Genomic DNA, 27229 nt, shown 5'->3' with positions numbered 1-27229 from the left:
TGAAAAAAAAAAAAGAAATCTGCAACCACAGTGGAAAGCCAAGTTCAAAATGCAAGACAATGGCACCTTCACAAAACAAACTCCCTAAGAGGCCAAACGGGAGTCAAAGATCCAAAGAAAACCCTGTGATAATTACCTATAAAAAATAAATCTCTGAAATCTGAGAAATGGTACTCTAGCTGCATTTGGGAAACAGTCACTTAAACATTCAGTTGATAAAGTTTCAGCTCCAGTTTCACAAGTGGAGGGCTGATTTCAAGTGCCTCAGAGGGAGGGCAGCTGCCCCTCAGGCCAAGCTGTGGAGCAGTGACTGAGGAGCTGCTGCTGGAGCAGCCCTGGGATGGAGCCCCCGTGCCCAGGGAGGGCACAGCACATGCCAGGGCACTCAGCCCATGCAGTCAGGTGTGGAGCAGCCTGGCTGGTGCCACGGGCAGGCTCCACTGCCTGCAGCCACTGCACACCCAGCTCTGCAGGTACCTGGTAGCCCTCTGTTTTCTTCTGGCACCACTTCAGCAGGGCGTTCCTCTTGGAGCCTCCATATTCTCTTGCCAGGGCAGACAAGGGATCTTTCCTCTCTTCCCTAGGAACAAGGCCAGAAGAGCTTGTAACACAACAGAAATAGGTATTTATAAAGGCTCAAATAGAAGGACAAATTCTTGGCACACTGGAAGAAGCAGGATACAGCACTTGTGACTGAAAAACAGAACACACAGGAATACCTGCAAAAGACTTCTGAGTTAGTTTGAAGTAATTCTTTCATTAGCAAGTCATCCTTCTTTTTCCTTTAAGCTTTTTTACTAAATCTTTCCACCTCAGTGATATTTCTTTCTAAGAGTTAGAAAAATTAAACTCACAACATATTAAGTTGCAGCCTGAACCATTAAGCTAACTCAAGTGACTTTATTTCTTATTTAGAAAGGATATAAACTGATGCTATCTCTTTTGCATCTCATGGCTGATTACAAATGTCACCTTGAAACAACAAGTTTGCATTTGAGCAGCACGGTGTTATTAACAGAACATTTGCCTGAGACCTGGAGTTCTCAAAAAAGAAGGGGGAGATCTATGTAGGCTGATCTGCCATTTGATGTATTAGCACAATAAAAGCAGTCAATTAATTTCAATTCTAGTTTGTCAAGCTATCTTAAGTAATTTTTTCCTTAAGAAAAGTTTGAGGAAGAAAAGAACAACCTAACTAAGTTGGCCATTTTTTCATGAGCCTTACATTACAAGCATCTCTTTACCAGGATTCAGAAAAGAATTCTTAGATTAAAAAAAGTATATATTATAAAGGCTAATACTTTAGTGGTCTGGTTATATGACTCATATATAATATATATATTATAGATATTATATACTATAGATATAGATATATATACTATAGATATTATAATGAACAGTCTTTGACAAAAAGAGCAAGTACAACACCATTGTGGATATTAGTTACCACACAGGAAGTGTGACAGCAATTGCTCTTGTTTTTAATAATCTCCATTTGGAAAATTAAAATAAGATAGATGTCAGTGAACTGCAAAGACTTCCCCATCTGCCATTTTAAAAGAGTTTTATCAGTGTCCTGGTTTGAAAAGGAAGTAAATTTTTTGGGATGCTGTGGTCAAACCAATAGGTGCTCAGATTTGAATAAGCAAAGTTTTCACAAAATAGACAGAAATTATAGCCTAAGCTATTCTTTCTGAATATTTCCCAAGACATAGGGATTGTATACATTCATTCTCAAATCTTCAACTCTTTGTTCTTTACAGCCCATATGGTGACTGGAGAGAGGGGTGGAATGTGGAAGTAAATAATAGCACCAGTGGATTCTGTGCTGCAGATTTCAGGTAGCAACTCTCCAGCTCCTGCTAAGGGAAAGAAAGCATCCATGGAATGTGAAAATCTTCCTGTGTGCCTGCTCTAAACAGAACACCAGAGACTGTTCCATGCACCAACATCTCCTGGTCAATGCACAAAAGAGAACATGGCCCAACAGACAAGGAAATGTTTTAAGGCACTAATCTCAAGTACATGTATGGCAGTTTTCTTGGCCAGCCTTCACTGACATATGGATGGGCAGGATCTCAATGTTACTTAGAGATAACAGCTGAAATATCCATGAAAATTTAAGCCCAGCAGGACAGTAAACAGAAAACAGTAACTGCTATCTTTGATGCTGAGCCTCCAAACCTAACTGCTTATCTTGATTTAACATGAAAAGTAAGTCATTAATTGCATATTTAAAATGTGAAATAAATTATCTGAATAAGTCACTGTACTTAAACTTCATAGGCACCACACAGGCAGTATGATGTTTCAAGAAATTCTGTACTTCAGTTCTTAAATCAGTACAAATATCAACAACTTACACTGGTGATTTTCTCCTTTGGTGATTGAAACAAGTAACAATGGGATTGCATATTCAATCTATAATGAGGGTTATGCAACACTTTGAGAACTGAAGAACAGAGATCTGGGGCAACAATAGAACTCAAATAAAAATATCCCTCTCTCTTTATGCTAAACATACTGTTTAGCCATGAGGGAGCTGTACAGCCTGTTCTCAAATTCCAGCAAGAGCACATGGTTTATATCAGGTTCTCACAGCTATGAAAACACTGCTGAAGAAAATAAATCAGCATTAAGTTGTATGGAGACAATGAGAAATGGTTTGACATACAAATCTTACATGTTCACATATTAGGTCAACTGCATTCCAAATCAAAGAGCCAATGAAGTTTCACCTAGAACAGGGCACTGCAGGTATTTGTTTTGGTGAACTACACCAATAACAGTTTATCTTCCAGTAACTTTCAGAAACAGGTAGGGGAAAACAGAGAAATCTGCTCATGTAACAAACCAGAGTGTCTGCAAAGGCCACACTCATCACCACACACGCACTGCTCACAGCCCATGAAGTCTCCTGTAGCACTGAGCACTGCAGGCATGGCTGGGAGCACAGGAATGATTTCATAATTACAACTGTCCAGTCTCACCCTGGAATGCCACACTGCTTGCTCCAGTCTGCAGACTGACACCAACTCAATGTTACCAGTTCAAAGTTCATACACAGGTGTTTAAAACTTATTTCTGAATGTATTCAGTTTAAATTTAGGTGCTAACATCCACATTAATTGCTAGTACTAAAGTTCCCACAATTAAACTCAGTTTAATTTGTGCACAATATAAGGAGGGTGGCACTGAGGCCTGTCTCAGCTGATTCCAGAAAAATCACTTTCAAAAGCACCCACACCTGTAAATATCTTAGACTTTTATATATATTGCAAGTGTCTCTGAACATTAAGAGTTTAATACTTCTGCTGTACAAAAGCTTTGTCAGGAAGCTCTGTGAGAAATGGTCTTGACAGAGTTATTTAACCTTTGTCTGCAAATTCCCCAATCTATGAAGCAGAGCTGAGGACATACTTCACTTGGATAACGTGAGGATTAAATACTTTGAAGTCCTCTGATTGATAACACACCAGAGAGGAAAAGTTTTAAATTTACCACAGACTTATCTTTTGTCTTACTAATCAAAGGAGGTTGTCTGGCCATTTGTTGCTCAGACTTACACTATGACTCCATCTGTGGGACCAAAAAACCCAGGCCCACTCACTCATGGTCAGTGTCTGGGATTAAGATCTGGGCATGCTGCTTTTTGTCTTCAGCTGGGATTACAGAAATTAAGGTTTATCATGGTGTCCCTGTGTCCAAGCCAGTCTGCATGATCTGCTCCATGTGCTGCAAGCTCCCTTCCTGAATTTGGCTCTGTGCTGTTTTGAACTGCTATTATTATTTAGTGACACGACTTAGCTTGCTTTTCTGGGGGAGTACAAAGTCTGGTATTAACTCATAAGCTTTAAAAAGCTTAACTTTTAGTCTAACTTTTAAAACAAATACTCAGCTGCAGAAAAACCTTTCTGAAGCTCTCACAGACTACTGAAGATCATTAGTGTGTGGGGTCTGCAGTCTCAGTACCAATATCATATACTAGAGGTATGCAGGCAGACAGCTGTGGAATTACCCCCAATAAGGGGGTTAATTAATTAATTACCTTATTCTGCTTCTGGTTGTAGGGGTGACAGATGCTGTAGGAGAAGATGAGAGGGACAGCTGTGGGGAGGTGGTGCCCATTGCCATGAGAGATGCTGGGGATGCTCCATCAGGGGCACTGATGTCCCTCTTGATTTCCTCACTGCTTCTTCGAGACACTGAGGGGGGAATTGCCCAGGCATTTATCATTTGCAAACACAAACACTTCCCAACTTGCTCTCAGACAAGCATTTGTTCAGAAATCAAGCACAGAAACCTGTATCTAATAGTAGGTGTCAATATTCTTCTTGATGCTTTCCACTCTGGGAATATGAAGGATTTAGACTGCACTAGAAACATTTATGATCAAGCCTTTATTCTGAAACAAAGAAAGTTTGATGGATGTATCTTAATGGAATATGACTACTCCCATTTGAAGGATTTAATGAATAAGAAGGAATTTTAACATCAAAATATTTATTTTCCTCTAGTCCATATAATTACACTGTGAAGCTTCAAGTAGTTAAGGAAAAAGAAAACCAAATCAGTTTAGAGATGACAGCTGTTTTATTTCCATTTAATTTTAATGAAGAATTGGCATGTATGTGATGCTCTGGACATTAATTAAATATCATCAACAAGAATATCAAATGTTGACCTGAGATCAGTCAGCCACATTCCACAGAGCTTGCTTCATTTTATCAAAGGAAATAGTTTTTGTTTCAAATGAAAGCACAAGCATTGTACTCTGTAAAACCAAATTTGGAATTGTTACATGTTCTATACATGGAAGAGTTTCCAGTTAAAAGTATGATGTTTGTCTTTATACTTAAATAATCACCATTGTTCATGTTTGTGCAAATCAAGGACTCAACTCTCTACATAAACCAGGGACTTCTTTTCTAATGACCTGGGGGCAAGTATATTAATTTATAAATACCAGACACAAGAAGTTTGGGTTCTTATACAAACAAAAACTATCTAAAATTTGTAAGGACTTACTCAAATATAGAGGTTTTAAAAAATATTGATTTAAAATCAATTCTGCTGGGATTTTACAGAGCATCTTTTACACCACACAGTATTACACTATTTGTGCTATAATTCATAAATATTTGGTTTTAGAAGTATCATTTTGCTGATACTGAGACATCAGTATTACATCTTGATAGTAAACTAACACTCTGCATAAATTTATATTTATAGCCTGTCTGGCTTTTTGAAAATCCAAACTTAACATCAAATGTCCAGCACTGCTGAAGAATATTTGTGGGTTATGGCAGTCACAAAGCAGACCCATAAGTACATGACTGAAATGAGAGTTGCCCATTTTCCTGAGCACCTGAAAGCTGTGGTGTTACCTGAAATGGATTTGGCACTTTCCATGGCAGGGACCCTGGGCAGAGACGCCGGGCGGCTGGTGGAGGATGTCCTCAGCAAATGCTCTGCACAGAGAGAAAGGGAAAGCAGGCAATCATCCTTCCTGAAGCTTCCAAAGGTAAATATTCAGGTCTGAGTCACCAATATTGCCCACCAGTGCCCGAGTCTGGCTGTTTTAGGGAGGGCAGGTGATTCTATCTGGGAGAGAGAAAAGCCCTGAAATTGCCCATTGCCAATGAGGTGCACCAGGAATGCACCAGGAGTCCCTGAATCCTTCTGCCCTAAAGCAAAAAGAGGATGTTCTCAGCAAATGGTGGAGGATGTTCTGCAAATGGTGGAGGATGTTCTCAGCAAATGCTCTGCACAAGGAGAAAGGACAGAGTCATCCTTACTACAGGTTCCAAATGTAACACTCAGGTCTGAGTCACCAATATTGCCCACCAGTGCCTGACTTTGCTGTTTTAGGGAGGGCAGGTGATTCTATCTGGGAGAGAGAAAAGCCCTGAAATTGCCCATTGCCAATGAGGTGCACCAGGAATGCACCATGAGCCCCTGAATCCTTCTGCCCTAAAGCAAAAAGAAGGATGTTCTCAGCAAATGGTGGAGGATGTTCTGCAAATGGTGGAGGATGTTCTCAGCAAATGCTCTGCACAGAGAGAAAGGGAAAGCAGGGAATCATCCTTCCTGAACCTTCCAAATGTAAATATTCAGGTCTGAGTCACCAATATTGCCCACCAGTGCCCGAGTCTGGCTGTTTTAGGGAGGGCAGGTGGGAGATGGAAGAGCCCTAAAGTTGCCCATTGCCAATGAGGTGCACCAGGAATGCACCAGGAGCCCCTGAATCCTTTTGCCCTAAAGCAAAAAGAGGATGTTCTGCAAATGGTGGAGGATGTTCTCAGCAAATGCTCTGCACAAGGACAGAGTCATCCTTACTGAAGGCTCCAAATGTAACACTCAGGTCTGAGTCACCAATATTGCCCACCAGTGCCTGACTTTGGCTGTCTTAGGGAGGGCAGGTGATTCTATCTAGAAGATAGGAAAGCCCTGAAATTGCCCATTGCCAATGAGGTGCACCAGGAATGCACCATGAGCACCTGAATCCTTCTGCCCTAAAGCAAAAAGGAGGATGTTCTCAGCAAATGCTCTGCACAGAGAGAAAGGGAAAGCAAGGAATCATCCTTCCTGAACCTTCCAAATGTAAATATTCAGGTCTGAGTCACCAATATTGCCCACCAGTGCCCGAGTCTGGCTGTCTTAGGGAGGGCAGGTGGGAGATGGAAGAGCCCTAAAGTTGCCCATTGCCAATGAGGTGCACCAGGAATGCACCAGGAGCCCCTGAATCCTTTTGCCCTAAAGCAAAAAGAGGATGTTCTGCAAATGGTGGAGGATGTTCTCAGCAAATGGTGGAGGATGTTCTCAGCAAATGCTCTGCACAGAGAGAAAGGAGGGAATCATCCTTACTACAGGTTCCAAATGTAAATATTCAGGTCTGAGTCACCAATATTGCCCACCAGTGCCCGAGTCTGGCTGTTTTAAGGAGGGCAGGTGGGAGATGGAAGAGCCCTAAAGTTGCCCATTGCCAATGAGGTGCACCAGGAATGCACCAGGAGTCCCTGAATCCTTCTGCCCTAAAGCAAAAAGAAGGATGTTCTCAGCAAATGGTGGAGGATGTTCTCAGCAAATGCTCTGCACAGAGAGAAAGGACAGAGTCATCCTTACTACAAGTTCCAAATGTAACATTCAGGTCTGAGTCACCAATATTGCCCACCAGTGCCTGAGTCTGGCTGTTTTAGGGAGGGCAGGGGGGAGATGGAAGAGCCCTAAAGTTGCCCATTGCCAATGAGGTGCACCAGGAATGCACCAGGAGCACCTGAATCCTTCTGCCCTAAAGCAAAAAGAAGGATGTTCTGCAAATGGTGGAGGATGTTCTGCAAATGGTGGAGGATGTTCTCAGCAAATGCTCTGCACAAGCAGAAAGTCATCCTTACTACAGGTTCCAAGTGTAACACTCAGGTCTGAGTCACCAATATTGCCCACCAGTGCCTGACTTTGCTGTTTTAGGGAGGGCAGGTGATTCTATCTGGGAGAGAGAAAAGCCCTGAAATTGCCCATTGCCAATGAGGTGCACCAGGAATGCACCATGAGCCCCTGAATCCTTTTGCCCTAAAGCCTCTTGCTAATCCACTTGCCCTGGATAAACAAATCCTTACACCACAAGGCTGAGAAAGGAACCCCCATTCAGCAAATGGCCAAAAATATTCAATATGTCCTTCATAATGTTCAATGGTAAAGCAGATTTTGCTTTATCCCTCAGGTGATTTATTTTTTCCTCCTCTCTGGTTTGTTGGATTGACATTTTTTGGGCTTTGGGGTTTTTTTCATTTTATTATTAAATAAAATTACACATTTTTTCCTTTCTTCCTCCATGCAGTAGGATCTAAAATGTGCCTTTACATATTGCATTGCAAGATCAGTTCTGACTAACACCAATGAGTAAAAAAAAAACTACAATAAAATTAATTTTATATAGCAACAAATCAAAGCTATTTGAAATATTCCTTCAAGTAAAAACTGCAAACAAAAGGTTTACATACTCCTACGTAGAAACACTTAGATGACACTAATTTGAATATAAAACCTCATGGAAACAAGGATTAAGAAAAGTGAAACCCCATTTATTAATTGAAAATGTGACATTTTCATACATTGCTGGAAAGATATATTTTTAATGTATCTGTATGGCTGCAAACAAGAATTCTGTCTGGCACCCTCACTCCTGATCCTGCTCCTGCATTCACTGATTTGAAAAAAACCACAAAAGCCATGTAAAACATACCATTCATTTTGTGTTTAAGCTTATGTCTAACCCTTATGTCTCACCCTGAACTCTGTAACAATTAAAGAATCCTGTATTATCTTCTTGGAAAGGCATTTCAATATTCCTAAAAATATCAAAGTTTCTAAAATTAAAACTGCAGCTGCATTGTACAAATAGCCTCAATATGGATTCAACAAAAGCAAGAAGGAAATCTGGCACATACAGACTATTATGAAGTGCTACAGAAACAAAAAAAAACAAAAAAAACCCAACCCTTTAGAAAACATCAGACCTCAGGAATACCAAATTGAGAGGAAATATTCAGCCTGGAGTCATATGGGGATTATCTTGAGAAACATCTACACACAAAAAGCCCCTGAAGCAGGCATAAATCAGAGAACTACACCCAACACATGATAGCCATTCATTCTCACAGGAAGAGCACATTGTGAGCAGTGTTTTGAGAGACAAAACAAAGTTCACAGAACAGGGGAATATTGGGAAATAGATAAATCAACACTCAATTCCATTCAATTTTTCATCTGGCTGCTGAAGGTTCAATACTTAATTAGTTTATTTTATTATTCACGTGCAATACAATGCCAACCATCATTTTTGTTGCATTTTGGGGGGTTAAAAACCTGTAACCCCAGAGGTTGGGTGTTTTAATATCTGGGACAGCTGCAAGATATGTCCCTGAAATTATCTTATCTTGATTTTACAAGTGATCTTAGTTTATGCACTCAGTAAAACTTGTCAGAATAGTACCAAGTTATAAGCAGGCAATTGTGGTTCTGTTGGAAATTCAAAAAAGCATCTTTGTTACTCACCACATGTGATGAAGCACAAGTACAAAGAACTTAAACATGAGATAGACTATGATTCTATTAAGAGATTTTGATAATAAAAATATGTAACATGCTAATGCTTTGGATACTAAATATTTTTTTTAAAAAACCTATTAATAGCAATGCTAAAAGCAAAGATTAAATGAACTTGAATCAGTACCTTGAACAGGAATTTCTGCATAGCTTGGTCTTTTGTCTGTCAGTGTAGCAAGGGGTTTTGAAGCTGAAATTGGCCCACTTATGGAATGCCTCTGAAATGGAAAAATACTTCTGTCAGACATAACTAGAAGGTAAAAAAAAACAAAACAAATATGGAATTGCAGAATTAGCTTTAGTAATTCAGATATGACATTATTACTAATTTTAAAGAACTACAATAATAAAGGAACCTTTGAAATTTTTGCCGTCTTTACTTAAAAAACCTTTACTTTTTCCAATCTGACTATGCCTTGAACCTGTAACATTTACTTTAAGCTGAGTCCTGTTCCTCAGACCAATGTTAAAAATTAAGGCTGTGAATGCTCCTGCCGTTGGTGTATTAATTCTCACCTTCATTTCTATTTTGTTTGAACAAACCTGTTCTGGTTAAACTTGATGTGTTTATTTAAACCCACAGAACCCCCTACACAAAGCCAAGGTTTCAGTGCATGATCTGTGTTATTAACATAAGCTTTCACATCTTTGTGCCTCTTCCTGGAAATCTGGGAGAATGGTGCAGTGGGTACAGTGACCCAAAGCACTCTTTGATAAGAAAAACACCACTGAAAAAATGGGTTTTATTCAGAATGTCAAGAGCTTTTGTTCCCACATATTTAACTGAGATGCTCAGGGAACAAATGGGGAGACACATTTTATTATTTGTCAAAGATGTAATAAAACACAAATTTTTTTTTTGCCTTCTCAAGTCACTTCAATTTTTGTTCTCCTCTAAAGAGCTATGAACTGAGCATTTAGTTTTCAAGTTTTATATAAATATTTAGCAATATATGGCTTTTAGCAAGCACAAGATCACAGCTGTGTTCAGGCTTGTACACACAATTCAGTAAGCACTGAAAAGGACTAAAATAAGCATTTTAGTCTCACACAGTGAATTGTACAAAGCAATAATTACCCTCAGAGTTACTGAAACAGATTCAGTTGCTGAACACTCATGGAGGATCGCCCACAATTCTTTCAAATTAATCATTTCAAAGAGCCTATTGCAAACTACAGTTCATTCTTTATTCACCCTGTCCTTTCTATTAGATTCCAATATTTAATCATAATCAGTCCACTAATGTGTTTATCCTGAAAACTCTTTCAGGTCTCCATCTGGCCCAAGGTTAAATGAGTCTTATCTTCACAAAATACTAAAGGTCAGATGTTTCTCACACCAAATTATGTAGGCAAGAGAGACAAATGCAGAATTGTGATTAAAATGAGTTAACAGTATATACTTTACAGCACCCCACAGCACAGGCAGGATTACAGGGCTACTTATTCATCAGTTAGAGTCAAACTGGAGTTTTGCTTTTGTGCTAGAAACCAAATGGAGAGAACAACTGCTAAAGGACAGCATGAGGAAATTCATCACTTCATACATCCAATGTCCTGTGTACACACACAAAGATTGTACCTTTAAATGTGCAGGTGTGTGACTGTGAGCCTTGCACAGAAATGCCCACAACAGCTTCCCCTCAGAGCTGCCATTTCACACTGACATCACCTACTTAAAAAAACCCCAAAAATCTCCTAACTAAAGGCTATGAACTGTCTGGTTTTCGGCTGTTTGGAGGGCCTGGAAAGGCCCGGGGTGGCCTTGGGCAGCCCGCGTTTCAAAGGACCAGAAGAGGCTTCAGTTCTTTTCTCGGTCTCGGTGTTTATTAATTGTTTATCTAAAAGATTTTCTCTCAGCCCGACAGAGCTCTGCTCAGCAGCCAGCCATGAGCACACTCCCCTCCCCTCCGGGCGGTCACCTATCTTTATACCCAAAGTTACGTGTACAATATTTATCATTTTTCTCAATACTTTTCACCTTTATTGCCCGGTGCACTTTTAGTAACAACCAATCTCAAAGTGCCACCATCACCACAGAAGATGGAGGAGAAGAAGAAGAAGAAGAAGGACAGGACACGCCCCAATTCCTCCATCTTACTTCTCTAAACCCCCCTGTACAGAAATCCTAAACCCTGTGTTTCACCCTCTAATTAACCAATCCCTTCACCATTCACCCCGGTGAAACCCTCCTGTCCTCATACAGGTGTCGTCTCCTGTGTAGGATCAAAGTCCAGCCACCAGACACTTCTGGAACATTCCAGGACTCCCGAGCCCCCCAAGGGTGGTCTCGGTGGCTCAGCACCTCAGGCCTGAGGTGCTGAGATCCCACAATGAACTGTACCAAAGTGAGCCATTTCAATGCCTTCCCCACCCCAGGAAACAGCTGAAATATGAGGCTAAAATAAAAATATTGAATTTTGGTTAGCTTTGGGACTGGCACTACAGAGACAGGGGAGTACAGAGCTTCAGCCAAGACACACAGGTATGTACAGAGCTGGATAACCATATACATTTATCCCTTAAAACCAAACATCCTTTATGGAAATTGTCTGTGGGAAGTGGCTGCATCACTCAGCTGACAACTTGCTGTACATTGCTCTTGTCTCTTTGCAATAAAACAAAGTGGTTGTCTCTGTTCCTGTTGGCACAGCAGACAGGGCTCCCTTGCACTGTTTAGTCCCTAATTCCAAATCTCACAGCTACCAGCACTAACACAGGGACTGATGCACTGCAAACCAGAGGAACATGGACCAACTGATGCTTATCTATTTTCACCTGCCTTCATCCATGTAGCAGTGCAAAAGTGTCTGGGAGATGCTTTAAATTTGAAACAGAACTATGGCAGGATGAACTAATCCCTTCAAATATTTGGCTTCTGACTTCTCATCCTTGTGTCTGTTGTCAGCTATGGAAGGAAACACAACCATGACCACTATCCAGGGACCTCCTCCTGATCACTTTGCACTTCCTGCCAGTGCACCTGCACATGGCCATTGCAGAACAAACAGTTCTTCACATATTAACCAGCTAAGGTATAGGAAGGCTTGGACACTAAACTGCCTGGACCTTGGAAGTTGATATGCTCAGATCAAAACAGGGCATTCAATGGTAACCTGTAAATCTGAAACCATGTGTGTTTCAGGGCATTCAATGGTAACCTGTAAATCTGAAACCATGTCTGTAACAGGACATTCAATGGTGACCTGTAAATCTGAAATCCTGTGTGTTTCAGGACATTCAATGGTAACCTGTAAATCTGAAACCACGTGTGTTTCAGGACATTCAATGGCGACCTGTAAATCTGAAATCATGTTTGTAACAGGGCATCCAATGGTAACCTGTAAATCTGAAACCATGCTTGTAACAGGACATTCAATGGCAACCTCTAAATCTGAAACCACGTTTGTAACAGGACATTCAATGGTAACCTGTAAATCTGAAACCATGTGTGTAACAGGACATTCAATGGTAACCTGTAAATCTGAAACCATGTGTGTTTCAGGACATTCAATGGTAACCTCTAAATTTGAAACCATGTTTATAAGAGGACATTCAATGGTAACCTGTAAATCTGAAATCCTGTGTGTTTCAGGGCATTCAATGGTGACCTGTACATCTGAAATCATGTTTGTAACAGGGCATCCAATGGTAACCTGTAAATCTGAAACCATGTGTGTAACAGGGCATTCAATGGCAACCTGTAAATCTGAAACCATGTGTGTTTCAGGACATTCAATGGCAACCTGTAAATCTGAAACCATGTGTGTTTCAGGACATTCAATGGCAACCTGTAAATCTGAAACCATGTTTGTAACAGGACATTCAATGCACACCTGTACATCTGAAACCATGTGTGTTTCAGGGCATTCAGTGGTGACCTGTAAATCTGAAACCATGTGTGTTTCAGGACATTCAATGGCAACCTGTAAATCTGAAACCATGTGTGTTTCAGGACATTCAATGGTAACCTCTAAATCTGAAACCATGTGTGTTTCAGGACATTCAATGGTAACCTGTAAATTTGAAACCATGTTTGTAAGAGGACATTCAATGATAACCTGTAAATCTGAAACCATGTGTGTTTCAGGGCATTCAATGGTAACCTGTAAATCTGAACCACATCTGCTTCAGAGAGTCCTCCAGCTACAAAACAGAAAATGCAAGTACCCAGGGCAAGCAGCAGATATATTCCCCTGTCCTCATATTCCTCCCTAGGCATGTGCTTTGGTCACTCCCAGTGGCATTCCAGACCAGCTGAGCTCTGGGCTAACCCAGCAGGGCTGTTTTCACATTCTGAAGAGCATTCTCTTCATACCTCCCTTCCTAAATTGCTTTGCAGTGCTGCTAAGAGCCACAGTAAAACACAGCTATGTTCCACTGCAGGCTTGGACCTGAAGCCACAAAGGGTTTTGTTTGTTTGTTTTGAGTTGCAAAATATATCCAAGAATCTATCTCATTATACATACACACAGCTGTAAAGAAAAACAAACCAAGCAAACAAAAACTCTTCAAGACTGAGGAAATTCATTTCACAGTCCAAAGACAAAGCACATGGTTGATGCCTTTGTACTTGGACAATGTTTTTTACAACCAATCCATCTTGTGGAAGTATCAACACTGTGCCAGTTTCTCAGTAGGTGCCCATGTAAATATTTCCCCTGTGACAGCATTTAAGAGGAACAGAAATCAATGATAATAAACACTGCAACACCCATACAGAGATCCACCTTTCCTCAAAGACCTTAAACCACAGATGACTTCTATAAGGTGGGAGCCCATAGTTCAGCTCACATAGTGATTACTTATTAAAATCCTGCTTTTCAATTGCAAGAGAGAACAAACAAAAATGTTTTTTAAAAAATTACATAGAATGCAACAGTAGAAAGTGAGGCAGCAATATGAAAATAAAGAAAACTCAACCCCCTTCTCTCTTGAGCAGAAAATATTCACATAACTGAGGTCATGAAACCCAACTGCCTTCTGGATAATTACAAGCACTTTGAAGAAACCACCTATCTTCAGAAAGACAATAGAAGCTGTTTTTATTTACACACCCTTCCCTTTGTTTTTCAGGCAATGTTTCCCACTAATGAGCATCCAGCTGTTAATGACTTGGGTCTATACCAGAAGTTGAATTCAAAATTCAAGTAATTCTGGCAGATCAAGAACATCAAACAAGAGCTGTAAACCTGAGCAGCTTTGCAGTATTCTAAGAGATTACTTTGGTTCATGGTTAATTTACAGGTAAATAAAGTGAGATAAGCCTTAGGCTTCACCAAAAAGTCTTCTGTCTGCCAAAGGTCTGGTTCAGCCCTTTGGAACATGAGATTAAGTCTTCCTCCTCCTCCAAGAGCGCAGAAATAAACAGAAATATAAAGCCAGATCAATAGGAACAAAACATCTGTCAGCAAACTCATCACATTTAACTAATTTAGAGAACTGCTGTCAAGAGTGACTGAACCACAAGAAGAAGCAGAAGCTCTCCCAAGAAACCATTTAATTCTTTCTCTTTGCTCTAAGGCTATCTATTTGTTTCATGAAATTCACTCTTAAATGAATAAAAGCTGCACTAGTCTGAGAACAGGAGAACAGCCAGTCTGTTCCAGGTATTGTTCCTTGGGGACTAAAAGCTGATATGGCCACAGAGTCCTCAGTTCAGGCAGAGAGAATGTATTACCAAATCATTACCCTGACCTACAGTGAAAATCAAGTTTTGGAACTTTGGGATAGCAATATCTTGATGGCAACAGGAGAATTATGGATATTAAAGGAGTAAAACAACATGCATTCTTTGACTTTTCTTTATGAACCTGGTCCCATCTGCTTTGTCCTTAAACTTGTTGGATTCTGCCAAAATCTCACTTCACACAGCAAGTGAGATAATAAAGCCAGCAAAGATCTACAAAGCTGAACACCAGAGTCCTGCCAATGCCATCTCAGTGCACCCAGGCTGCTGCAGAGCTGAGCAAAAGCACAAAGCTTCAGAGGGGACAGCACAAAACACACAGCACCATCACCCACTGGCCAAACTCTGCCAGTGCAGAATGAACACAGAGCAGAAATCTGCAATTATTTCCATCCTGCCTGTAAGCCTGCATTGAAAGATACATTTACACTGATGATTGCTGACAGACTCTGCACAGTCCTTAGTCCACTGCCAATGGGATCACTGCTGTTTCCCTGCCAGGCACAGGACTAAGAACTGACAAACTGAACTCTAAAACTAAGGAATGCAAATAAAGTCTTCCTCTCACGCTTTTTAACAGCACAGGAATAGCAATGGTTGCAAATATTTAACAAGAACTTCCAAGTTCCCAACGTGGTTCTCAGTGAAACACTTGTTAGACTGAACAGTTTAGTAATTACTTACTTAAGGCAACATTTTATCATTATTTCCCCAGCAAGTCAGCCAATATTTGTATGTCACCACCTGTAGTTTCACACAATCTTCTTCACAGAGAAGGATTAAGTGCAGTCATAAAACACCCACCTGCATGGGGGATACAGCAGCAGCTGGGGGAGTTTTCATGGGGCTTGGGCTCAGGGGAGTGCGAGGAATTGTGGCAGCAGCAGGGCTTGGAACTAGGAGGAACACGGAAAGAAAGCCATGGTGAGCACAACACTGCTCTGCAGTGCAACAGGAGACTGCTAAAGCCAACCCTCACCTTGTGCTTCACATTACCAGTTCTACCAGATCACACTCTCAGAATTTCAATTAGCAATTGACTGAAAAGTCATTTGAAAGTATGCCTACACATTTACTCCCCTGCAATTACCTTCATTTGCTGTCTTTCCATCATCCTTGGTAAAAGCCTGAGCTGGCTGGGGGTGGACAAGGCTAAGGTGCAGGATACTATTACCTTGGCAGATGTAAATCATGGCATTACTAGCTCTCTGATCTTCACACAATTAAAGAGATAGCAGCAGTTCCTGGCTCTGCTGGTAATACAAGAAAGATAAACTCTATCACCTGCTTCTCCTTTCTAGCTTCTAATCAAAGTCCACGAGCACTAGATTATTATATACCTTAAATTTTGGGATTAAACGAGTAACATTTTTAGCAATGTATGAAAAAATTCTAAATTGGTGAATCAGTGATCTGATGATTTAACAACATGATCAGACAGGAATGCTGAGGAAGAAGGCAGATATTAGCTTGAAATAAAAGATTCCAAAGAAGGGAGAGGGGATTTGTCATTTAACTAAACTAACTTTGGCAAGAAAGCACCTTCCTCCACTAATAAATTAAAAAAACTTTCTAAATTAACACTAGAAAAGTAAAAAAACCTGTAAATACCTGTGAAGAACACAAGCAAGCATGGAAACAGAAGCATTTACAGACTGGTTAAATAACAGAGATGGTTCTGGATCTGAAATTTCCTGGTTCTAAGCAGTGGAAAGCAGCTTTGCTGTGCACAGTACTGCACTGGCTCTGCTAACTTAGTCTGCTTCAGACCAAGCTTTTATACATTAAATTTATGGTGACTCTGTTGGACATGAAAGACCTGGCAAGGGAAATACTTTAATCCTCACAAGGTTTCATATGCAGCTAAAGGTGACACCCAAGTGTTTCTCATTTCAGAATAATTACTTGGACTCCTTATTCTGATCACCTGTGGAGAACAACACCACTTCCTCCCACAATCAGAATCACAGCAAAGTCCATTGTCTCAAGAGTGAGACTCCTTCCATTTTAGAGAATATCTCCTATATCTTTCAATAGGTGATACTGGCTGGATCTTACTTTTAACTGTCATCAGAGCTCTGAGTATAAGACATAAGTTATTAAAAGAAATAAACTCAGCTCTAGCTATTACATGGCTTTTAAAATGCTTAATTTGGAACATTAAGTTCACATTTTAATAATCAGGCTGAAATCAGCTGTGCTCCCAGCTATAATTATGTGTGTCATATGTGTTTATGTATTTCTAATATACAGGAGCACTGAATCAAAGCATCCAGCATATGAGTCACTGGCAATGCGACAGCAAAGGGAAAAATAAAGCCGAGACAAAAAGGGATGCTGGCACTGAAGTGCAGTGAACAATGTGTGCTGCAGTGTAGTAAACCCCTCAGGTTTAGCCAGGGCCCCTTGGAGAATAGAATGCTGACACAGCGGCAAAGAAGTTTCCTGTCTCCAGGGACATCCGCCTTGTACCTTATCCCTATAGCCATGTAAGGCAATATTGTGTTAACCCTACTATTGGTCACTTATGGTCACTCTAACACCTTTGCCATTGGTCAGGATTGGATCCAGGCCAAGGGTATAAAAGTAGCACACTGTACCCCTACTAACTCGGAAGAAGAAGAGCTGAGACCCTTCACAGACCCTACAATAAAGCCACACTCGTGGAACAGCCAGCGCCTTCTGCTTCTCCTCTCTCTACCGTCTGCTGGAGCCTTAGGCCAAGGGAAAAGCTACCTAGCAAGCAAAGCTGAAATCACAAGAGCTGCCTAAGCACTAAGAGCTGAATATCTCCCTGCTTGCTAGGGGCTGACCCGCGGCCTTGGTCTGAGAGCGAGCTGGCTTCTGGCACCCAGTCCCCTTGGGGACTGAGCTCTGGAGCTGTAACAGCTTGCATAGGATAAGACCAAGCAAGGCTCATTTACTGCAGTGCAGTTGGGGTGGATGGTTCAGCCAGGACAGGGTGAAGCAGCCTGGCTGGGAGCCATCAGAGGGGCAGAGGCAGCCTGGGCACTGCAGGACCCACCTTGGGAGGAGGCGCTGTCGAAGGACTTGATGAGCGTTTTCACAGTGGGCGTGGGCTCCGAGGAGGTGGAGGATCGGCGGCTCAGGCCCATGCCCTGTCTCAGAGCTGCCAGGTCCCTCTCCACCGCGTTCATGTAATTGTACACCCGGCCACGCTCTTCTTCCTGCCTGGAGTACACGTGCTGCTCGTTTAGGGCATTCAAAACACATTTTAACATGCAAAGGCTTAAAAAAATCAACACAAATTGAAGCTGAATGAAAATCTATGGTCCAAATGGGTCATTACATTAGCCTAACTTTCTTTCCATTGTAATTCAGAAATAGGTTATCAACTCAAATTTTCACTGTAATTTCTTACTACTTGTCAGCAACAGAGCTCAGCATCTGGTAAAAAAAGTCTATCAAATCAATATTTGATATAAAGCTTAATTCCCACTCCTACTCACACACACGGATGGAAAAAAAATTGAGACTTAAGGATTTCATCATTCCACATGAAAACAATCATCTCAGAGGGGAGAATTTTTTTCCACCTGAATAAATGGAATACAATTTAATACTAAGGATGTAAGAATATGTTCCTGGTGTACATTTTTAGGTAGCATTAGCTTTTCTCCAAATTTCACAGCCTGTGAAAGGATCTCCTATCCTCCTAGATGCTGGGCTAAATGTAATGTAAATCTCACCAAATTCCCATCCATGCAGAAAACAATTGTTTTATATATACACACATCACAAGCATCATTACTGTAAACCATATACAGATCTGACCCCTAGAGACAATCTAGTCAGGATTCAAATGGTGCTGTCCAAGATGTTCCTATTTGAGGACTTTATTACTTCTGGAAGATATATAACTCAGCTTCTAAATATCTGGAGCACCTAATTCAAGCCACAATTTGGATTATTTTTGTTTTTATATAGAAAGCACCTCTAATTATCAGTGGAAAGAAAATAGAATAAGTAACATGCAGAACTAGATGAAGGTTTCTTCTCAGGTAAAACCCAGCTGTGTTTTTAACCACACCAAAAGACTTGATTGCTAATAAAGAAATATTAATGATGGTACAGGAAAGCTAACACTGCTTGTTTTTCACACTGTGGGAAGCCAAATAATTTTAAGCAGTTTAACTGGAAAAATCCTCCACTCCAACTTAGTTTTGTAAAACCCTGGGTGGGTTAAGTATACAGTATAAAGAAACAAATACTGCTGTTGTAAAATGCTGAAAGCTGTAGGGGGATAGAAGATAAGAAAATAAAGATAGTGTAGAAAGCAATCTTACCCCTAAGGAGTTGCAGTGGGCCAATTATCAAAGATTAGGGACAGCCTGACTTTACCAGGCCACAGCTGTAACCAGTGAGAAGAAGCCATAAAAGAGTGGAGTGGTTGGTGAGAACTGGAGTCAGGTGGTGACTTTGTGAAGAAGAAAGAGCCAGTGCTCTGAGGAGCTGCCCACGAGAAACACCAAGAAAGTGTGAAACTTTTGTGACAGGAGACAACAGCATGGAACCCCTGTGATACGATGATAACACAGCAGCACAAAGCAGCTTGCTGAAATACAGATCCCCACAGTGAGAGGATTTACAAACTTCTGGAGAAACTGGATTCCAAAGTGCACTTTCCCTGCAGAAGAGAGCACCTGTCCCTGTTGTTATGTGCATACTTGCGAGACTTGATCTCCTCCAGCTCCTTGCTGAGTTTCTCGTTCTTCTCCTGCGCCTCGTGCAATCGGCGCTTCAGGTCCCCGATCTCCTCCTGCGCCTCCGACTTGATGTCGTTGGCAATGACCACTGCGGTCTGCAGGTCTGCCTGGAACTGCCGCCACTCTGCCGACTCCTCCTGCAAGCACCAATGTGCAAGTCAAAAATAAAAGTTATCTTCGTTATTCATACTTTTCCTATGCTGTTAAAGGAAACTATTTACAGGAACGACAGGGGCACTTGTTCGGTGTTAGGCAGAACCTAACTCACAAGATAAATTGAAGAGGTTTTGCTGGAAATGACTTTGGAAGTCATGAATTTCTTTTCTGGAGACAAAATGTTCAAAGTGGAGGAGAAAAATATTTAATATTACACTCCACATCAAAATACACAGGGAACATTTTCTCCTAAGCCCAACATCATATCTTTGTGACACTCAGAAATTTTTAACATTATTTAGTGTTTGTAGGTTAGTAAATATATTCCCATGATGCCTGTCTTTCAGAAACAATTATTTTATTGGCATTGTATCTAATGATATTATCTTTCCACAATTTCATAAGCTGGTCTGAAGACATTGTAAGCTGACAATTTATTGACTTTTTTTGGTTTTTACCTACCCGGAGTCTCCTGTGAAGATTCTTGATCTCTCTTTCCATGTCATGCTTTTGATCCTGAAGTTTTTTAACTGTATCTGGAAAAAAAGTTAAATTCCCTGTAAGATCTTAGTCAGGGATTTATTTACTTGAAAATGAATAACTGAAAAGACCTGCAAATGTTTTTGAAGACTTACTCAGATATTTTTATAACCAAAGACATCTGAAGAAACATGGTATGAGAGGGAATCATTTGCCAGAGGGTGTTAATAGGTACACGCTCCTCTGTGACTGGCAAGGGGAGCAGCATGAGCAAACTCACTCCTTATACAAATCCCAAATCACAATACTAAAATGACAAAGCAATAGCAAAGAGCAAGTAAACAAGGCAGGCAATTTAACATGAAAGGATCCTAAAAACATGCATGTCTGGGGGTTTCCCCTCCTCAAACACAGACTGCAGCCACAGGAAGCCTTTGGATTCCGTTTAATTCCTGCCACCAAGCAGCTGACACAACACCCACAGCCCTGGATAAAACTGAACCCGTGTCCCCAAGAATCTGACATTCTTGTCTATCAAGCTACTACTTGAGGTCAAAGCAAACTCTATTTACAGCAAAAAGCCAAGCAGTCTGTGAGAGAGAGGGTCCCTAAATGTGTCAGCAGCCACACAGGGTGCCCAGCCTGGCCAGCAGCAGAGTGTGGCGTCTGACAGACTGGCTGCTGCAATTATTCTTCATTTGTGACTTTATTCAATACACAAGCACCAAGTGATTGATTACTCCATTCTAAAAACTAAGCAACTAATGAAGCAGCATAAATTTCTAATCAGTGTGTCACTTCACTGGTCCTTGCATTCTAGGATGCTTTATTTCTGTAGCATTGTGTGACTGTAAAAACTGTTAAAATGATGGAGAAACTGACTAAATGCACTTTTTTGTTCAGGTTCATTATCCCAAAAAATATTTTCCTGTATATTAGCAATGCTCTTTCCTACAACATGACATTTAGGCTGTTTAATACACAAAACCTTCCTCAACAGCCCCAGGTACAGGGACTTTTAAAGTTAATTTCTTTACAAGAATTGTAAAAATGAAACCACAATAACCTTTCAAACTTGGAAAACTTGGAACATAAAAATTGACAGATATTCTGTATTTATCTCCTCCTTGTAAAACTGCCCATTTTAAGCTGCACCCAGCTGATCTTTAAGCTTTGAAGATAAGCCTAACACAGGGTGGGCCACTCAAATCTCATGCTACCATGATACTTAAGCAAAGCCCTCCAATTTTTAGCTTGTCTCTTGATACACAATTTGTTTGAGCTAAATTCAGAACCAGGAGGCCAGCTTTAGGCCAAAGTTATAAAACTTGCTCCCCCCACGTTTTCCTTTAACAAATCAAGTCGATGTTCATTTTCATTTTTAAAACAGTACAAAGAAAAAAATGTTTTTAAAAACAAAATTTGCAGTACTACTAAAAGCAAGGTACCTAAAAATAACCACAAACCAGAAACCACAATGCACCAAGTTAAAGCTTGTGTAGTGCCATTGTTCTGAGCTCCTGTGAGTTATGAAACGCACCATTAAATTTTAGTGTATTTATGCTTTGAAGTAAAACACAATGGTCTGGATATTCTGCAGGTACATAAATAATACAGAGCAGTTTAGAGCAGTTGTTGGAAACAGTGCTCTCTCTCCTCCCCAACCAACCAAGGAGACTAAAAATACCCCCCACAAACTGCAACTGAATTTGAAATGCAGTGAGAAATTATGACTAATTTTTATGATTTCACCTCTTCCACCAACAATAGCCTGAAAATTCAAGTAGTGAAAAGAGGGAGAGGCTGCCAGGTGGCACCTTTCCTTTCTGCATCCCTGCAAACCCCACATTCTTCTCTAACACACACAAACCCTTTCCTGCTCCACTGCCTGGATTTTCAGCATGGCAGGACAGGTACTTCCACCTTTATCCAGTCTCCTCCTTCAATGATCACAGACAACACAGGAGACTGAGATAAAAGAAAAAGTAACTACATGTTGGGGTAAATGAAGAACAAGGAGACTCTTCTGATGAATGAACAGGATAATTAAAAATGGCAAATCAGCAAACTCGTGTTTGACTGCAGGATGCAATTACATCTACATTTCAGAAAATTATATTGATTTAAGCCACAGTTTGACAAGGCCTTGCCTCTGCCTAAGAGGCAGAAAAAAAAAGATTATGGGACATGCAGATACAAATGGTGAAGAAAACCTTAACAGCTGGGGGTGGGAGGAAGAGTTTTGTAAGGCTACCAGAGAAAAGGTATCACGATGTTCTGTATCTGCAATTTTTACTAATTATATTATAACTGGCTGTTAGAATTTATCACTATCAAATAAAAATGAGTATTAACATTCAATTGCATAATTTCAATCATTTCTGGGGAAAAAAATATTAACAATATCCATGTGCAGTAGTTTCAGGAAAAATGACATGACAATTCCTGGGAAGGGACACTAAATTAAGTAATTCTGACACAGGCAGTTCCACAATGGACACTCTCACAGTTTGTGTACTGGTTTCACAGGCATGCCTTACACTGGGACAGCATTTTGGTTCTTTAGCACAGAAATGGCTATCCCAACACAACATAAATACACAGAGCAGGCACTGGGCACAAATACCAAAGCTCAGGCAGTTTGCAGACCAATCTTGCTTTTCAGCTCAACATGTCAGACAATATATCTATACAGCAAGAAAGGTGACTTTTTAAGGGTCTGCCATTAGTCACAAAACTAAAAATGTTAAAAAAGGCACAAAAAATGAACATCCTATTGACTTTTCCAGCACTTTGTTAGAAAAGGCCTAAATATGGTAAAGCAAACATTTCATTTCATAACTGCTGTCAAGATCCTTTTCAAATGAAATATAGCAGAATTAAAACTAACACTGTCAGCTCCATAAAAGAACTATTCATTGAACATTAAAAATATCCACCTTCTAGCTCACCTACACTTGTCCTAAAAATTTACTGACTTTTAGTTACAGACTAGGAGAACCTATGTGCACCTGTGCTAAGAGAACAAGCAATGATTATTTTTGTGCTTCAGAAGAAACCTTTGAGAAGTGGTAAGCTAACCTACAAATACATATTTTCTGCACATCAGGAGTCAAACTTTTCTGGGAAAAAATTCCCCACAAACTCTTATTAACTGCTTGGGAAAATAACAGGTTTCTGTTTCCCACTTAGTTACTGCAGATGACTCATGTGACAGCTGGGCTACCTGAGTGCTGCAAGTTTTTGGGAGTCAGGAGTGAAACCCAGAGGGAACACGCCATCTAGTGCAGTGTCAGCCTTCTCTCCCCACCGATGTTTCAGCTCAGCACAGCATGGAGGATATTAAACACTGAATATTTTAGTATTTCTTAGACTTTTCACATAAAATAGAATCATGGAATATCCTCAGTTGGAAGGGATCTGTCAGGATTATCGAGTCCCAATCCTGGCTCTGCACCCCAACACTCCCACCCTGTGCCTGAGAGCATTGTCCAAACCCTCCTTGAGCTCTGCCAGCCTTGGGGCCACCCTGGGGATCCTGTTCCAGTGCCCAACCACCTCTGGGTGAAGAACTTTCTGCTATCCAACCCAAACCTCCCCTGACTTAGCTGCAGCCATTTCCCCAAGTCCTGTCAGAGTCACAGAGAGCAGGGATTGAAGACCACAGTGAGGTCACTCCTCAGTCTCCTCCAGGCTGCACAAACCAGGTGCCCTCAGCTGCTCCTCACTGGGTTTCCCCTCCAGTGAGGCCTTTTTAGTCCTGTGCTTCAAACTCCTCATCCCAGCAGGAAGAGCTCAGCTGCACTGACTGCAGCTCTCAGCACATGTGGATGCATGGCAGGAACATGCTGTGTGCTTTTCATCAATGCAATCTGCATCCTGCTGCACACACCAGAGATCCCTGTTTCTGCAGGCAGACATATTAACAGCTCCAATGTGACAGTTCAGTACCCAGATTAATGTGAAAAATGTCCCACTGGAGGTTCCTTGTGCCTCTTCTTGGTGTTTGAAAAGCCCACAGTGAAGCATGCACTAAGTGCTTGGAGTGTTTCCCATTTCTACACTACTATTTGTGTTGATTAATCATTAAATGGAATGAAGACTCACTCCCTCATCTATGAGGCATTTTTCTCCTAAGTGTAAAGTCTGTCTTTAATAAAATCTTTAATTTATAATTTCCCATTTTGTGTTTACAATTCTATTTCTTAAATGCTGTTTGTACTACCTGTAAATCTCAGATTTTTCACCATGTTCTATGCTGTCAGTACTTAGAGACTACCACAAAAAAACTCCTGTGAGAGGTTTAACTATGAACCTAAAATCAACAGTTTTCAAGTTGTCAGAAAAAAAAGCACTTTTTAAAGTTTATAGAATTCCTCGTGTGCCATCCTCTCTTACTGCCACTAGATGCCACTCTCCTTCCAGCACAGAACTAAAACAACAGCTTGCTTCATCCTAAGGATCACGTCAGGACATTGGCTGGTCCACATGAATTTTCCAAGACCAATGAATAACAAAGACTTTTGCAATTTTTGTTGAGAATTTTTCCCCTGGCAGAGGTTTGTCTGCCTGAATTTTCACCAGTCGAAATTAAATATCTGACAGCTGGTTTGTACCCACAAAGCAGAAGCATCTAAAAATCAGAGCTGCCTTGTAATGAGGTATTGCTGGGCAGATACCCAAATATCTACTTGACTACAGCACTGCTCCCTGCATGAGTGTATTTCAGTTAATGGACAAAACAAAACAAGTAGAAAACTGTTCAAACTTTTTGAGTTTTTGCTCAAAAATGACTGTCTTTTAGCACAGAAAGGGAAAAAAATTCAGAATAAAGACTTACAACTATTTTGTAAAGAGAAGCAGTGGTTGCCTTTCAAGATAAAGAAGGATTGCTTAGGGAAACAACACTCACAGCCATGTCTGAAGATACTGAGCTTGAATAAACAATTTAGTTTGCTTAAGACACCAACTTTTCTTGATAGCAGAGCAATTAAAAACCCTTTCTATGAATATTCCCTTGTTGTTAGAAGGAATCATGCTTTGGTTTTTTTGCTATCTTGTTTCATCTCTGAATGACATGGAAGACTAACAGATATTTAAATCCTCTAAGCAGCACTGTGCAAATGCAGCTTGCCAGGGTAGACTTGCCCGTGTTCTTAATTAGATGGTGACTAATTGCAGAATTCCAGCCTGTGGCAGGAATGTCTGAGCAGGTCTCCAGGATCAGAGAGGGAATAAGGCACAGAGAGCTAGACAGGTACACAGTAAACATGTTTTCTACCACATGTTTTCTACTTTGAAGAACAACTTGAGAATAGTATTAGCAGATTTCACATTTGTTCTCTATTCATAGGTTTTATTCCCACACCAGCTACTAAGTGGGTTTGGAAAAGCTAAGCCAACTTGATTCTTTTCTTCCCCTAGTGTGTAAGGATTCTGCACAACCCAGTGTGACTTGAATTCAGACATACAAAAGACAAGTGAAAATATTTTCAATATTCCAGTGTTCTACTTGAGCTTCCCTTAAATTATCCTTTCTCTCAAGAGAAATGCATAACACTTACTCTCCAAATCAGATATGATGAGATTGTCATGCAGCTTCACAGCACGGTGCTGCTCCACTTCATCCTCCAGCTCAAAGATGGTTTCCTTCATGTCACTCCTCTCAGTCTCCTTTTCATCCAGCTCTGTCCGAAGCTTTTCTAGAGTCACATTGAGATCCTCAATTTGTTTCTTGGCTTCTTCTTGGAACACTCTGTATTCATCTTCCACCTAAAGAAGAATAAATCTCAGTGGCATTTTAACATACTTTTTGTTTTGTAACTACCACACTTACAATCTATTTCTGCAAAGAGGAAAATACAGGAGAAATGTAAAGTTTTGACTATTGTTCTAGTGCAACTCTTTTCCTGGGCCAAAGTTAAACTGTTTTATTCCCAGGCTGGATAAAGGAGCATTCCCAGCTACTCTCAGAGCATACAGGTAAAGCAACATCATTGTACCAAGGCTGAGGTTTCAAGAGCAGCTGATCCAATTTAACATCCAGCTGCCATGGAAAAGGGACAGGGTGGAGGGGAAATGTTAAAACTCTTTACCCTTCCTTTCTCTTGCCAAAATAAAAAAAGCCTAGTCTCTTGTGCATCAATTTAATGCTTGCTGGACCTGTGTGATGAGTGATTTCCTTAAGCAAGCGTGACATTTGTGTGTGAGGTGTTTTAGTGAGCTGAAGCAGTTCTCAGAGTCTGAAAAACAATTAATTTGAAAAAAAAACCCAAAACAGGGAAGGGAAGAAGTGGTTGACTTCTCTTGTTCAGGAGCAGGGGGGAGGCTTTTTTATCCTGCCTCACAAAAATGTGACATAAGTAACAGGCTGGGATCAGTGGCACAGGAACATTAACCCAACAGGGTTAAAATATAAATTTATATATATAACTATATATATATATATATATATATATGTATAACATATATATATATGTATGTATGTATGTATGTATGCATGTAAGTATGTATGTATAGGGTGTCAGAAAAACAAGAGAAAAGAGAAAATAGGTTGTGGTTTAGGGTGGGCAATGCTGGCAGGCACCAAGTTTAACAGACAGAATACCCTGCTCTTAAGTCATCTGCTTCAGTGGTTTTCATTTTAATAGCACTCTCCAACATTAATTATTAAAATCATCTTAGTATGTTTTTCACCTCAAATTACGGTTGATTCTAACAGGCTTGTGATCATGACTAACATGTTATTTTGCAGCTAATAAATAGTTCACATATTAAATTTGGTATAAATTGTCTCTTCAGGAAGATACACCTTTAAATGCACATGTAAAGTTACTAAATAAATTGTATGATTCTTGCTTTTATATGAAATTATGGTAAATACTTTTACTAGACATAGCTACTGCATAAATTAGAAATATTAGAAAACAGAAGTGGGAATAGTTTTGATCCAGAACCTAATCAGGACATAAAGTCTTGCAGAAGGTGTGCAATTTAAGCACTAATAGTAGAGTACCTTGAATACTGTTTAAGTTTGGACACTGAAATAACTTGTGGAGTTTAAAAAGTAACA

The 27229-nt window shown here is 40.4% G+C and overlaps 1 protein-coding gene across 3 annotated transcripts in view; it reads right to left on the bottom strand.

Annotated features, from left to right (window-relative positions):
* The window catches only part of SPECC1L (sperm antigen with calponin homology and coiled-coil domains 1 like), a 69143-nt gene that overhangs the window by 19177 nt on the left and 22737 nt on the right, over nucleotides 1–27229 (bottom strand). For 2 of the 3 annotated variants that reach the window (XM_074554593.1, XM_074554592.1), the window contains 9 exons: nucleotides 25722–25929; nucleotides 20140–20213; nucleotides 19483–19658; nucleotides 17820–17986; nucleotides 15599–15690; nucleotides 9233–9323; nucleotides 5388–5471; nucleotides 4049–4205; nucleotides 478–580 (listed from right to left, as the gene is read on the bottom strand). In XM_074554593.1, the coding sequence (XP_074410694.1) occupies nucleotides 478–580; nucleotides 4049–4205; nucleotides 5388–5471; nucleotides 9233–9323; nucleotides 15599–15690; nucleotides 17820–17986; nucleotides 19483–19658; nucleotides 20140–20213; nucleotides 25722–25929 (1152 nt within the window). Of the gene's footprint in view, nucleotides 1–477; nucleotides 581–4048; nucleotides 4206–5387; nucleotides 5472–7276; nucleotides 7369–9232; nucleotides 9324–15598; nucleotides 15691–17819; nucleotides 17987–19482; nucleotides 19659–20139; nucleotides 20214–25721; nucleotides 25930–27229 lie in introns of those variants that run through there. The other variant, XM_074554594.1, reaches the window with a different exon arrangement.

Source organism: Zonotrichia albicollis, chromosome 18 (assembly GCF_047830755.1).
Source record: "Zonotrichia albicollis isolate bZonAlb1 chromosome 18, bZonAlb1.hap1, whole genome shotgun sequence".
Lineage (NCBI taxonomy): Eukaryota > Metazoa > Chordata > Aves > Passeriformes > Passerellidae > Zonotrichia > Zonotrichia albicollis.
This window is presented reverse-complemented; position numbering and strand designations above follow the sequence as displayed.